This window comes from Aulonocara stuartgranti (genome assembly GCF_965226115.1).
Source record: "Aulonocara stuartgranti genome assembly, chromosome: 1".
In the NCBI taxonomy this organism is placed as follows: Eukaryota; Metazoa; Chordata; class Actinopteri; order Cichliformes; family Cichlidae; genus Aulonocara; species Aulonocara stuartgranti.
In genome coordinates this window covers 41102553-41118008 of record NC_138939.1, presented here as the reverse complement: position 1 = coordinate 41118008, position 15456 = coordinate 41102553, and the positions used below count along the sequence as shown (strand labels likewise).

Genomic DNA, 15456 nt, shown 5'->3' with positions numbered 1-15456 from the left:
TTTCTTTAGTCTTTCTTTTTAAAGAAATATGTCTATTATATACAGTATCTGGGATATTTTTACATTTTCCAGTTTCTATTCCTGGAGGGTTTGTTCTGTCAGAGAACTTGTCTTTTGTATTTTATCAGGAGCACAGTACAAACAATGTTATTAGATCCTTTGAGGGCAGAGAGAAAAAAAAAGCCTGTGTGTTGTGGCAATCCACTAGCCTACCTCCACTTCCTGAAAGCCCTTCCCAGATAATTGTCGCTGGGTGGGTGTGACCCTAAAGAATATCAAACAAAGACAAGAGTGGCTGATTGCTTGTCATATGGTGGGGGTGGTGGTGGTAAGGTGTGTGAGTGTGTTTGGGGATGGGTGGGGGCAACGTAGGACTTTCCCATCTGTGTTCATATTCCACAGCAAACACAAGCAGTCAGCTGATGTGGAAAAGTTCCCTTACCTGTTCTATCTGGCTGTGAAAAGGTAAGCTTTTCTTTTACTGTGACCTTGAAATGTGACTAGCAAGCAAATTGCGTGTCTTCCTTTGAATATGAGTAATATTTCCAAGTTTTTGCTAGATATCTATTGTGTTTAAACTAGAACTGTGGGCAGGAGGAGATATTTGATCCAGGCTTTTCTGCAGTAAGTGATGTGGTTTGTAACGAATCGATTCTCTGTTCTCAGCAAGATCACAGTAAATCTGAGTTATGTGGTTTGCCTCCTTGAAATAAAAAAAATAAATAGCGGTAAGCTAAAAACACTAAACAAACAGCTAACAGACCAAGCCTGAGCTAATGGGTGAACAAAGTCAGGTGATTTAAAAGTTTCATTTAGTTTTACTTTGACATTATTATACTCTTTTTACTTTTCTGCACATTTAATACATATTCTTACATTTTCTGTTAGTGCTGTGTTTATTAAAGATAAACTTTATAAATGTGTTAAAGTATTCAAAACTACTCTACGTTGATGACAAAACAGCACATTTAGAGATATGTGTTTGTAGCATGCAGGGTGAACATGTCATGCACACCGAATCAATTCTCAGTAGATTTCAGCTGAAGTATTTATAGAGGAAGTAACAACCGTAATGAAAACTATTGTCCCCTTATTGACTGGGGGTTATAATGCGAAGCCTCCTTAACAGTGTGCTAATATGGCTACAGGGAACTGTTGTAAAGATAAATGTGATGCAAGTGAATCTACAGTAGGTTCGTGGGCATTGACACAGTCAACAACGTTTTCTTTGTGAAAGGTTGATCTTCATAGGAGTATCCTGCCAAGGAAGGTCAATAGCCAAGCTTTATTTGCTTTACCTGAAAAACCCAGTAGGATATAACAGGTATGATGTTAGTTATCAACTCTCTCTGTTAAGCTGGGCTTTCTGCTGAGAGGTTTTGTGCAGGCTAACATTAAAAGAGGGTTGTGTTGCACAAAGTTTCAGCATCAGAATAAGCTGGCACTGAAGCTTTCTTAAAATGATCCCTGTGAATGCAGCCAACTCTAAACGGAGATGTTATGAAACACTGTTGAATGAAATGAAACCGTTTGGTGATGGCTTGAAATCAACTTTTCAGCTTCTACAGTAGAGAAGAGTAGATTACACAGTCCTTTTCAGAACTATCTTTGAAATTCACATTATTTTATTATGTGATTATCATCACCTTATTTGGACTTTATTAAAAAAGTGCTTTCAAATGTAATTATATGTTGCCAAGTTGCAAGTGAGGCACTCCTTGCCTGTTTCAGCACTCTTTCTTTCTGTGTTTAGAGAGGCCTTGTTGAAAAAGTGTGGGAGTGATCTCAGGGAAAGGATCAATAAGTCAATATTTGTTTTCTGAACAGATCTGTATGTAGACTTTAGTAACTGTAACATTTTACCATACTGCTGCCCATGTAAGGTAAAGGAAAGTGTGTGTGTGTGTGTGTGTGTGTGTATATATATATATATATATATATATATATATATATATATATATATATATATATATATATATATATATATATATATATATATATGTATATATATATATATATAGTATATAGTACTACATGACTACTAATATCATGACCTTTGCCTCTCTTTTGTTTGTATAACCTTTTGGCTCCCTTAGGGAGGAGGGATGTTTGACACACTGTATGAATGCTTCTGGTCAGACAGTCTATGGTTGCCTGTGGGCCTAACATGGGCTGACCTGGAAGACAAAGAGGGCCGGGTCTATGCCAAAGCCTCCAATCTTTATGTGACTCTCCCCTATGCCTTAGCCTTTTTACTCATCAGATACCTGTTTGAAAGGTAAGCTCCAAATTGTGCACCTAAACCACCTAACCCTACTCCAGTAGAGGAGTGGGTGGTGGTGGGTTAACACTTCACTTACTTGCTTTTCATTAATCGTTCATCGTGAACCATCAACAGTGTTTGCTGGGAGTAAGCACAAATGTAACCAGTCTTCCTGGTTGTGACAGGTGATACTGCGGCTGGATATAGTTATTGCTACTATAGTTCATTTTGTGTTGCTATGGAAAAATTCAGCTTTAACTTGGAGTGTGGCTCTGATAGATTTGATCCCAGCACAACCATCCAGCACAATCGCTACTGCACACACACATAAAACAAAAAGAACAAAACAAACAAACAAATGTTGCAGCCACAGGCCTAACAAACAAAGCGCAGCCATGGCTACAGACAAAGTAACGGCCCAATATACCTGTTCTCCTTAAAATGTCATTTTCCATCATGTGCTGAATTTCATTTTGCTTATGTCTATGGTACTTCAGATGGATAGCAACACCACTTGCAGTTTCTGCTGGAATCAAGCAGAGAGTCTATCTGAAAGCTGAGGAAAATTCTATCTTGGAGTTCTACTACACTACTCAGTGTCGAAATCCTGCTCAGGTAAACCAAGTCACACACCTTTAGTCCTGACAATCAAAATGTTGTTGTTTACCTTTGGTATTGTTAGGTCTGAAAAAATAATTGTAATAATTGTAAAATAATCAGTTCTCGAGTATGTAGAGTGGGGAGCCGAGAAGGATTAGCATCTCTCCAGATGTCAATAAATACATATTATAATAATGCAACTTATTTTCCATTTTTGCTGTACTATATATGTGCTTTAGAAATTTCTAATTTGGATAGCCTTATATTCATGTCCCCTCCACATATCAGCATTGCTTCAGTTTCAGATCAGCTCAAACATGAGCTTATCGAAAGCCCAGTCATTCCTATAGTTGTGTATATATTGGGGGTAATGGGTGGAAAACCATCAGTTCTCCATTTTACCAATACATATCGGATCTCCCTATCCCTTATATCAAATAAATATTCAAAACAGATCTGTTGTGATATTAAAATTGCTAAATCTCTACAGTGCCCAGATCTCTGTGATAATGAATAGGCATAGTAACAAAAACCTTGTTCTAGTTTTTTGTGTTCTTTATCTGACAAACGCGTCTGCTGTAGGAGGGCTGCACGAATCATTTCTTTCTTTACCTTAAACAGTATGTTGGACCTTTTTGTGGGCTGACTATTCTATTTACATTAAAGGAGAGGATATTAACAGTGTTTGCCATTTTTAAGATGGAACATTGTTGTCAAAATAAACATAACAATACCGCTTCTCCAAACTGCTCAGAACCACAGTTAACAAGATAACAATCAAACAGATAATAAGAAAATAAAACAGGATTTTCAGGTCTGTAAGACCTGATGTAATAAGTCAGGTGTGGGCTGACCCACACACTTCGGAGTGGGGCCCAGGATTAGAAGTCCTCCTCGCACAATTCTTCCACACTGCACATGAACCACTACTCCTTGCATCTCGATTAAGCCAAGGCAATAGTTCTAAATATTACACATTTGTCTTGTCTCATAACTCAGAAAGCGTGCAGTAATGGACCGAGTAGTGGGAGCGCTTTTCTCTTCATTCCCAACTTTAACCTTCGGTGATTTGTCACTTGAGTTTGGATTGTAGTTTTAATAGCTCCGTAACAGCATCCTGCATTGTTTGAATCTGCTCCTCCATGTCCAAAATATGATTATCTGCTTCCTTGAGTCTTGCGCTGGTTTTGCACACTTTGGCCTTAACTTCTTCAAACTGTTGCACATTTTCTTTTCCGATTCCCTAATTTCCATAAGTATCGCCTTAAATTGATGAGTTAATATTGACGTTCTCCTCCATTTCATTCTTTTTTGCTAGCATTAGCCCCAGCACTAGCCAAAATGTCGCCATCTTCGTTAGCTTCACTTTCTTCAGTATACATTGCAGTCATAGTTATCACCCTTCTCTTGGTTTTCACCTTGCCGTGTTTGTCATTCACCATAGCCCCATCCTAGTTAGCTTTTTATCTTGTTAGTATTTCGAGCCAGAAGCAGTAGTTCTACGTAGCTACCTCCACTGTGCGACCTGGAAGTCCTTTCTCCAGCACATTTAACACTATACAGTCCCCACTACTGAGAGACTAGTTGTTGCAGATGGGGCTGGACTCCTGGTGTCCTCAATAGCGAACCTCACACAGTTTGTGAGGCTGAGAGACTGCACCTCAGAGACCGTGGTCAGCAGCATTGGTGACCTAAAAATGCTCTCTCAGTGCTCTCTCCTGTCCTTTTTGCCCTGTACATGGCTGACTTCAGCTACAACTCTGCAACATGTCACATGGAGAAGTTTTCTAATAACACAGCTATAGTTGGGCATATCATGGATGGACAGGAGGGAGAGTATAGGAGCTTGATTGGACTTTGTAAACTGACGTAAGGTAGACTTCCGCAGGGCTAGGCATTCTGCACTACCTGTATCAATTGGAATTTGTCAGTACCTACAGGTACCTGGGACTCTGTCTGGATACCACACTGGACTGGTTAGTGAACATAGATATACTCTACAAAAAAGGGCTGGCTGAGCTTCCTGAGGAAATTGGGGTTGTTTACCATCTGCAGCAAATTCTTGTTTATATTTTACCAGTCAGTCATCACCAGTGTCCTCTTCTGTGCGCTGGTGTCCTGGTGAGGCAGCATCCAAAAGAGAAAGAGAGATGCCAACAGACAAGCTGGACAAGTTGTGAAGAAAGCTGGCTCTTTACATTGGTGGCAGGGAAAAGGACCCTGAACAAGCTGCTGTCCATCATGGACAATGACCAACACTTAATCTTCAACAAGCAGAGAAGCTAGTTCATTGGCAGACTCTTGTCACTCTACAGACATGCTAAGGAAGTCCTTTGTTCCAAGGACTATACATCTAACAAAGCAGTCAGGCGCAGGGGTAAGGTGGACTAATGGGCCCCTTCACAACCTCGCCCATACACACTCAAGGACTGTTCATTTTTGCTGGTCGTACATTTCTGGTGGTTAGACTGTCATTGCACTACAGTTATTTACTTATTTCACTTATTTTGGGATAGTTCATCACTGCTCCACAGCTATTTACTGTATTTTAGTTAGGAGGCTAGGTTTGTACAGCTCTTGTACAAATGCTTGTCTTTTTTTTTTTGTAACTTGGTGTAGCCAGTTTGCTTTCTGTTAGTGTATTTGGTACAGTCGTCCCTCATTTATCGCAGGAGTTACGTTCTAAAAATATTCCGCGATAGGTAAAATCTGCAAAGTAGCCAACTTTATTTTCTACAGCTATTATAGATGTTTTAAGGCTGTAAAACCCCTCACTACACACTTTGTACACTTTTCTCAGACAGGCGTGAACATTTTCATACTTTTCTCTCTTGTTTAAACTCTCAAAGTTCAAACCTTAGTAGAAAAATAAGTCCAGTATTAAAGAATGAAACCAAAGGCACCCACAGGGGCCTCTGACAGTGCAAAATCCAGCCACAGGAGACACGGCACGAGATTGATTGACAATTGTCTACAGCCGATCAGGACGCAGAACACAATGCGAAACAGTGAGACCGTGAAAGGTGAACTGCGTTATAGCGAGGGACCGTATATGTGTTTGTGTTCAATAAAGTATCCCTCTACCTACCTACCAACCACCCCTCCCTCTTGATGCATGTTTTTGATGCAATCTCATGTTCCCGTAGAGAGTGGGAACATGAGACCAGACCGGATCTGAACCATGGACTTTCTTGCTGCAGTGTGTACCACTCCACCACTGTGCCACCTTCATTATGAACAAATGTCCAAATATAACATATTTGTTTTAAACTGTACTGGTTTGAGTCAGCGGACATGCACATTTTCCATAAGTGATGTACATTATTAACAGATTACCAAATCACGACAAATTACATCGATACATTTCTGGAGTTCTGCTGACTGCAAGCTACTGTTTCTCGCAGTGAAAGTCAAGGATGTCTCAAAGCTTGCGGATATATTTCTGCTCTTTAATTACCTTCAACAGCCTGAAGTGTGACTCCACACTTTCCAGCGTTTGTTTGCAAATGTGCCTGAGAGATTCCTGCAGTTTTGACAAAACTACATTATTTATGTATCTGAAACGAGCGGGCTAGAGATATACATTTAAGCACCTACACGATACACATATGTAAACAAACATGCATGTGTTTTTGTGTCTGTCTGCATGTGTATTTAATACCAGGTTGACATTGATGGGTTGTCTAAGAAAAGCAGTCTGTCAACGAGACAAGTGGAGCGCTGGTTTAGAAGAAGACGCAGACAGGACCGCCCTGGAGTTCTGAAGAAATTCACAGAGGCCAGGTTACTACGCTCTGCTTTTGTGAGTGTGTGTATTTGTGATTATTCTGATATTAACAGCAACTTTATTGTGTCCCAACAGCTGGCGATTTGTTTTCTACCTGTCTGCATTTATTGGAGGAATGGTAGCACTGCATGATGTAAGTAACATAACCATTTCAACATTTTTCCAACTCAAGGCAGTGATGGTTAAATGATTAAGTCTCTTTACTCATTAGGCTTTTGTCTGAACAGCTCTTTATAAGTTAACATTTCACCACTCTTCTTTATTTTGCATTACCTGTACAAATATAATACCTTTTTTTTCTGCAGAAAGAATGGCTTTATGATACTAGGGAAGTATGGACAGGTTTTCCCAAGCAGGTTTGTTGCATACTCTCCCACACCACATGCCATAATCATCAATCAATCATCAAGAGCAAAAACACAGAAAACCACAAAACCACTGAGGAAACATACGGAAAACACAGGCAAGGGCAATAAAAAAAAAGAGTAAAAAACAAACTCAGAAAAAAAGAACTCAGAATTCTAACAATTATCCATCATCCAATGGGATGATGGATAATTGGATCCATCATCCAATGGGATGATGGATCCAATTATCCAATCATCCATCCCACGCTACTTATAGATGTCCATCTAACATCCGGTTAGGTCCATAGATTTTTGGGCATCACACATTTTTGTAATTTCTCTTCTGTACACCACTACAGATGTGAAGTTCAGCAGACATTCAGACAAAGCAGACGATACATTTATTTATTTTTGCAATCAGTACAAACTGAAAAAACAGGGCTATACTTTGTGAAAGGATTGTAAACCTGCCATGTTTCTTGCCATGTGGGACTTTAATTACTAGTACTCAGATTTCCTTTTCTTTCAGTGTTTAACAGAAGCATCAACCTGTACTAGCATTTACGTGGAAAGCTGCAAATTGGTGTAAACAATAGATTCCTCTGCAGCTTATTTTTAGCCTTAAGGTCTAGGGGAAAAAAACAGAACCTTATGGGACAAACCTTTTGTCTGTATAACTGATTATAATTTTGTCCCGTCTTCTTGAATCTGTCTCTTTGTCTCCCTGTCTGCAGACCATGCTAGAGTCTCAGTACTGGTATTATATCTTGGAAATGAGTTTCTATGGCTGTCTTCTCTTCAGTGTTGCTTTTGATGTCAAGAGGAAGGTAAGTAGTGGTTCTTAGAGACCACAAACTTCAATTAGGTTCATTCATCTGCTTTCTTTTTTTCTTTACATAATATGTAATGTATAATTTTAACCATTTCTAAATATGTGAAAGAGTATTAGTATTAAAAAAGGTAATATTATTTTTTCGAAACTTCAGGCTAATATTAATATTTGAATCTCAACAATACAATACTCAACAAATGCAATTATACATACTGCTCAAGAAAATAAATGAAGACAGCAGACTCGTACTCGTATAGACTGGGTAATTTGTTGGAAAGGATGCTATATTGTTGAAACTGAAATTAAAATGATTAGCCTACAGACACCTGAATTCAAAAGCAGAGAATCAAATTGAAAAAGCGGCAGCGGCAGGCTCGTCCATTTCCCAACATTTAATTGCAGCAACTCAAAGTGGTGCTCAGTGTTCCTGCGTCTCTGGATCTTTGAGTTTGTTGTGGACTCGCGATTCTTTCTGCTGCATCTAAGAGATGACTTAAGTGCTAACTCTGTATAGTTTAGTTTTCTCTGTTGGGTCTGCGTTTATTTCTAGTTTCTGGTTTTTGTTATTCCTAATCTCATCCATGTGTCTTGCCATCAGCGTCTCCTTTGTAGTCAATCTTTTCTTGGTGTCACAAGTTCACTTTCTGTTTCCTGTTTTATTCTGATAATCTCTTGTCTTGTCTGCCTTACGCTCAGTTGTATTGTTACAGTTTTATATATTACACTTCTCTCTCTGCAGTGGGGCTATGAGTTGTGGTGAGAACTACTAGGAAAGGTTTTCGTGTGTCTGTGTGTGAGGTTAAGCACAAGCAATGTCCAAATGTCCACAAATTTAAATCAGTGTATAAAGATGTGGTTTTTATGCAGTACAGGGATGAGGGCAGCATTAAGCTACAAGAGGTCTTTTCAATATAGATATTTCTAGTGTGGTAAATTATCATTGTTATATAATGTATTACATATACTCAGGAAGCAGCTGCTCAGCTACATGACTGAACTATAAATATCTGAAGGGGGTGGGAGTACATAAGTGTTATTTCTTCCCACTCCTCTTCAAACACCTGTTTCACTAGAAGACTGACCTAACCAGAAGACCTCACCCATACCTGGGTATCACTCAGCTCCTCCATGAGGTGCAACCTGGCAGTGTTGGATAAACTGAAACATAATGCCTCAAAGGTGTTCTATTGGACTTAGGTCAGGCAAGCATGGGAGCCAGTCAGTGGTATCAATTCCTCGATCCTTCAGGCACTGTCTGCATACTCTCACCATTTGAGGCCAGGCATTGTCATGCACAAGGAGGAACCCAGGGCCTACTGCACCATGACTTAGTTCAGGAGGTATGGGAGGTTTGGAAGTTTGGTGGTTTGATCGATGGCTGCTCCAGTCTGCCAAGCCAAGTATACTTGGGCAAGATACTAACCCTAGGTTGCTCTCCGATGCATCCACATGAGTATGAATGTGTGTGAATGTTAGATAGAAAGCACTTCTGTGGAGAAATAAAGCATAGAAAAAAGTGCTTGTATAAATAGGTGTCAATTGATAAATGAGGCAAGTTGCATGAAACATTTTGTGTGCTCAGACAGAGTAGTAAAGTGCTATATAAGAACTAGTCCATTTACCGTTTAGCCTGTAGAGGTCTGTTTGTCTCTCCATGGATATTCCTCCCCACACGATCGCTGATCCACCAGCAAACCAGTCATACTGAACGATGTTACAGGTAGCTCAGGTAGTGTTCTCCACTGCTTCTCCAGACCCATTCATGTCTGTCACATGAACCTGCTCTAATCTGTGAAAAACACTGGGCACCAGTGCAGGACCTTCCAATTCTTGTATTGTATGGTGAATGCCAATCGAGCACCATGGTGCTGGGCAGTGAGCACAGGGCCTTCAGGCCACCCTCATGAAGTTTGGTTCTGATTGTCTGGTCAGAGACACACACAAGTGGCCTGCTGGGGGTCATTTTGTTGGACTCTGGCAATGCTCTTCATGCTCCCTGCACAAAAGAGCAGATACTGGACCTCCTGATGGTTGAAGACCTTCTACCAGGGCTCCTAGAGTAACAGCCTATCTCCTAGTATCTCCTCTCTTGAGACTTTGCTAGGAGATACAGCAAACCTTCTGCCAATGGTACATATTGATGAGCCATCCTGGATGAGTTGAAATATCTGTGCAACCTCTGTAGGGTCCAGGTATTGCATCATGCTACCAGTAGTGATACTTATCCTAGCCAAAAGGAAGTAGCAGTGAAAAAACAATCCGAACAGATGTGGAGGGAAAAATGTCAGTAGCCTCCACTTGTAATACCATTGCTTACTCATTTCCTTCGGGGTCAACCTTCAGGATCAATAAAGTTTTATTGAATTGAATTGTTTTGGAGGTTGTCTCATTGTTGCTCCTCTTGAAACCGAAGAAGCTAAAACTGATTAACAACCCCATTTACTACCTTACTGACCAAATCAATATTCCAGATGTTTAACTGACATTCTAATGGAATTATTTGAATCGCTATCTGTACAAAATGAACATACGTAGTACTAAGAAATGATCGTGAGCGAAAGGAAAATCTTACAGAAGAGAGTGGGCATACATGAAAGCTAAACAAACAATTAAACCTTACTTTCTGTGTCTTACTGTCTGCATTTTAAAGAGTTCACTTCAACTGAAAATAAGATGCTATCCTTCATAGAAACAGCAGGCTTGGTGAGAACAGATATCCAGCCACACTGATGGACTGATATAATCTTGGCATTTTGGGTGCAGAGCTACTTTAACTGATCAGTCATAGCAACATGGCAAAGAAAACAGTCCAAGCATCTATTCAATCTAATTTTATTACCTTTAAGACTCGGTGCTTGGTCCCTTTCTTTCCAGTACACACTATAGCCCTTCTGAAGACATATGAGTTGTCTTATCAATGCTACCTGTTGTAGAGAAAGATAAAAAAATAAAACATGTTTAACCTATTGTGATCAGGCATGTGAAGAAGTTTCCCTTTCTTTCTAATACATGAAACCTCCTGACAGGGTTTTAATAGTTTTGCAATTTTCATTAGTTTTTATTTTTATTTAGTTTTGACTTCAGATTTTCAAATTTATATCAGTTTTAATTAGTTTTTACCATTTGTTTGCTAGTTTAGTTTTTTTTTTTTTTTTTTTTTTAGTTGTTTGCAACATTTAAGTGTAACAAAATCCCAGTTTCATCATATCAGTCATGCTCTTCTGCTCATCCTTGGGTATGTTGCTATTCCAGCTGCCATACCCTGCACCCTGGACAGGTCGCAGGGCTAACACGCAGAGACAGACAACTCACATTCCCACCTATGGGGAACCTCTGGGTTCTTAAAAAAAAAAAAAAAGGCCAGATGAACAACCATTGATAGCAGGCAACCATAAAAGATAAATCTTGGCCCCAATGAGACTATTAACTTTTGCAGCACCAGGTGTTCGTAATTTTGGTTCAAGTGAATTGCTAAACTTTTTGAAGGCAACTGACTCACACAGTTGTGTAGATGTCCCCGTCTCAATAAACATATTCATCAACGCTTCCTCTCGCTTGTGATGTTCCTGCAAATTGACCAACCAGCAGCCATCGGCTCGCTGTTGCAACCACTGCATTAATGTTTTTTGTGGAGTTGTCTCGGGATGCATCACGCTGCCTTGCCCGGGGTTAGCTTCTGTTTCTGGGGATGAGGGTTGAGTGTGCTCCCTTACCTTCTCAAGGTAAGCTAGGTTAGCCTTCTTGTGCAAGCTTTTTTTTTTTTTTTTTTTTTAATTAATTAATTAATTAATGAATTTTTATTGTATATATGTGTGAGCTTTTCAAGTGCACTTTAAGGTTTGTGGGATTTTTTCCCCTTTAGAAATGTCCCTCATAATTTGTCTCTTTCCACTACAAGACACTTGCTTTATCCAAAACACAGTCATATTCAAAGTAATCCCAAATTGGATTCGACTAACGTGCTGCCACCTGCTGGCATAATGTGACACAGCAAGAAAAAACCCTGAAAACTACACTTCATTTTCACCCTTGACTATTGTAGGACACGCACACATCAATGAAAACTAAACACATTTTCGCTATAAATTTAGTTAATTTTAGTTAGTTTTGTGAACACTCATTACAGTTTTAGTTGGTTTTCATTTTTTTGCAAAGTCTTGTTTTTATTTTTATTTCCGATAACGAAAATGATTTGTTCTAGTTGTTATTTCGTTAGTTTTCGTTAACGATAATAACCTTGCCTCCTGTTAATTAGATTCTGTTGGAGTGTACAAAGATAACTATTAGAATGCAGGAAATGGGGAAAAAGTTCTTCCTGTCTTTTATGGTATTTTTTATATTTCAAATCAAATCAAAATCAAATCAAATCACTTTTATTGTCACATCACATGTGCAGGTACATTGGTACAGCACATGTGAGTGAAATTCTTGTGTGCGAGCTTCACAAGCAACAGAGTTGTGCAAAATACAAGAATGGCTACATCTGAAACTAATAAATATATGTACATATTTAATGGTATTATTATAATTGATGCATTCTGAAACTTGTTCCACTATTATGAAAAGTGTAAATAACGTTAGAAATGTTTATTTATTTATTTATTTTAACTTGGCAGAGTCAGCGCTGTTTTCTGCGTCATGACTTTCTGTATTTCTCTCTCTCTTTGCTTTTCTTGTCCTTCTGTCATTTAACAACATGTACCTTTTTTTAATATGCAAACATGATTTGTGATGAAACAGTACTCCCTGTGTTGATTGGAGTTTTCTTTGTGTGTTTTTGTGTGTTTCTTATCTCCATCAGGACTTTAAGGAGCAAATCATCCACCACTTGGCCACTCTGGTCCTCTTATCCTTTTCCTGGTGTGCCAACTACATCCGTGTAGGAACACTGGTTATGCTTATCCATGATGCTTCCGATGTTTTCCTAGAGGTCAGTCTCGGCCACATGTTTGGTGGCCACATGAAGGTATAGATTAACCTTTAGTAACTGGACACTGCTTACAGTTCAAAATAAATCCACCTGGTATTGCAGGTAAATGAAAATAGTTGTGACACAAAAGGAATCTTAGCTCAAAAACGAGCAGCATGGGTAAAAATGAGACCTCACCTAAGCAGTAACGTATTCTGAACAATGACCACATGGTGATATTTTTCAAAATTACACTTTTTGAAGTTTTCTCTTGTGAATTGTCAGAAAGCAGATAAAACATGCAAAGTGCCAATACCTGTTTCTGTTACTTTGTGGTGTGCCACATATTAAAGAAAAGAAAATATTTGAGATCTAGAATATGATGGAAGTGTTTCTACTTCACTGAACCCTTTTCACTCTCCACCAGTCGTGGGAGATGGCTGACCTGGTTCTGCCAGAGGTTTCTTCCTGTGAAAAGGGAGTTTTTCCTTTGCTGTCACCAAGTGCCTTCTCATGCGGGTCAACTGATTGTTGGGACTTACTGGGTCTTTATCCTACATAAAACCTGCTGTGTGTATATGTGTGTTGTTAATTAATGGTAAAACTCATTTTTCTTTTAGTCTGCCAAATTATTCAACTATGCCAAATGGGAGAAAACCTGCAAAACTCTCTTTGTTTTGTTTGCCATAGTGTTCATGGTAACACGACTGATCATCTTTCCATTTTGGTAAGCCGATAAATAAGACTTAAGTTGTGTGTTTTTTTCTTCAAATTAAGTCTAAAGTAACCAGTGAACTAAGTTTATTGGTCTTTGTTCATTCATACTCAAGCAGATTTCCTATACATGTATTACATTTAGTATGTAACAGATTTTTACATTTTTGATATGCTTGTGTTTCAGGCTGATCCACTGTACTTGGGTCTACCCTGTTCTCTATTACCCTGCCTTCTTTGGTTACTACTTCTTCAACACAATGCTGGTGGTCCTGCTTTGTCTGCACATTTTCTGGGCCTACCTCATTCTACGCATGATCAGGAAATTTATGTTTGGCACAGTAAGTCTGCTGTGACAGTATTTATCCACGTCTCTCTTTACACCCCACACTCCTAAAGAACACCCACAGGATACTCAGAGGGCCATAAAATACATGTGGACTGGGTGGGCAAACTCGAACGTCCTTGAGATGATAAAGAGCTGGCCCAGTGTTCCCCAACCAGAATTGAAACATGTACCCTGCGTTCAAAGTTTGACTAATGAACAAACTCTGCGATGTTGCAGAGGCATGTCAACCAAGACAGCCCTACAACATCCAGAGCCTTCAAGAACTCAGGTAAAGGCCAGACCATCAAGTAGGTTTTAAGTACCTTACTGACCTAGTTTCCCAGTGATGTAAGAAAGCTAATAAAACATGCAATTTTCAATGAAATACTCCAAACATACCACAAACATGGTTCAAAAGGTTAGTTAGTAACTCAAACCAACACGCCTAGCAAAAATGGATCTTTTAAATAGCAGGTATGTGGTTCTTTGCATCCTATAAATGCAGATCACTCTTACGTGGTAACTTTAAAATGCATCATTTCGTCCAAATATGTCACTACGTTGTTAAAAAACCTGCATTGTGATGAGCAAAATGTTAATGTCCAGGCTTCAAAATGCTCAACAAAGCTTTGTGTTTTACATTGAAAGGAAGCCAAACTGCTACCCAGAGTTCTCTGCTGCATCTCAGATTTCAAATCTGCTTTCAAGTAGACATTTTGTCCTCTTTGGCGGCTTTTTTCTAAATACAGTCTCCTTTTCTGTTGATTTTCCCATCATGTTTTTCATTCTGTATTTTTACTGTAATCATTTCATTCAGCTAACCAAAGATGAAAGAAGTGACAATGAAGAGGAAGATGGGGACGAAAGCAGCTCAACACAGGATGAAGTTGAACAAAGGCACAAGCCTGCCGGATCACTGGTGGCTGATAAGAAGTATGACAAGAACGGAGGGTCTAGATCCTTATCTCCACCAGAGAACATCTGCTGGTCAAAGACTGTGTGCTGACTCGTATTCACGACTCTGAGTACAGGAGAATAATCCTGAAATAGACTTTGTGTTTTGCTTATCAAAAAAGTCCAGCGAGCCAAACATATCACATATACATGCATTAAGTAACACAGCCCAACTGTTGCCCTCCACAGACAAGAAAGCTACACTTAAACATTGTTTTCAGATTTTGAAACTCAAAAAGCTCTGACTATGCAACAGAATTCGAGTTTGAAACATGCCTCATGTGAGCAAAACAGACTCTTACACAGAGCACCTCTGCAAAATCGTGCTGTAAATGTGTTTAAAGCTATTTTTAAACATAAAATCTGGAGAATATCAGGAGAATCAAGTTCCACAATTTTACCTTTCTTACATGCAGAATACATTAGGAATAGCCGAATAAAAACCAGTTTAGGATAGTGTTAAGACAGCATATCGAATGCAGGAGGCACAACAAAAACAGAAATCAGGGAAGAAGCAGGGAGCTGAAAAATTGAAGATTCAGAGCTGTATTTATGTCTGAAAACAACTTCAACACGAACACATGACCAGGTTTAGATGTTTTCAGATTTAAGTTAATTATTTTCCCTTCTTAAATGTATCTATTACAATCCAGTTTTCTATTAGACTTTGCAATACCTGCTTTGGTCAACCACACAAAGATTGCATTATAACAAAAAAAGTT

The 15456-nt window shown here is 39.0% G+C and overlaps 1 protein-coding gene across 3 annotated transcripts; it reads left to right on the top strand.

Annotated features, from left to right (window-relative positions):
• Positions 1-283: 283 nt before the first annotated feature.
• cers3a (ceramide synthase 3a) lies at positions 284-15216 on the top strand. 3 transcript variants are annotated; one of them, XM_082537030.1, is made up of 12 exons: positions 284-465; positions 1238-1324; positions 2097-2278; positions 2761-2878; positions 6528-6646; positions 6726-6783; positions 6956-7006; positions 7732-7824; positions 12631-12759; positions 13359-13465; positions 13640-13793; positions 14598-15216. In XM_082537030.1, the coding sequence occupies exons 3-12, from the start codon at positions 2106-2108 to the stop codon at positions 14784-14786; spliced, it is 1191 nt and encodes a 396-aa protein (XP_082393156.1). In that variant the 5' UTR covers positions 284-465; positions 1238-1324; positions 2097-2105; the 3' UTR covers positions 14787-15216. The 3 variants fall into 3 exon arrangements, with proteins under 3 accessions (XP_082393156.1, XP_082393155.1, XP_082393157.1); XM_082537029.1 differs by lacking the exon at positions 1238-1324; XM_082537031.1 differs by lacking the exons at positions 284-465; positions 1238-1324 and adding an exon at positions 520-624.
• The last annotated feature ends 240 nt before the right edge of the window (positions 15217-15456 follow it).

Excerpts from the sequence above, each read along its gene's own strand:
- cers3a (XM_082537029.1), top strand. The coding sequence starts at position 2,106 with ATGTTTGACACACTGTATGAATGCTTCTGGTCAGACAGTCTATGGTTG. Across the intron at positions 6,784-6,955 it reads GAATGGTAGCACTGCATGAT|AAAGAATGGCTTTATGATAC; the intron begins GTAAGTAACATA and ends TTTTTTCTGCAG. Across the intron at positions 13,466-13,639 it reads CTGATCATCTTTCCATTTTG|GCTGATCCACTGTACTTGGG; the intron begins GTAAGCCGATAA and ends CTTGTGTTTCAG.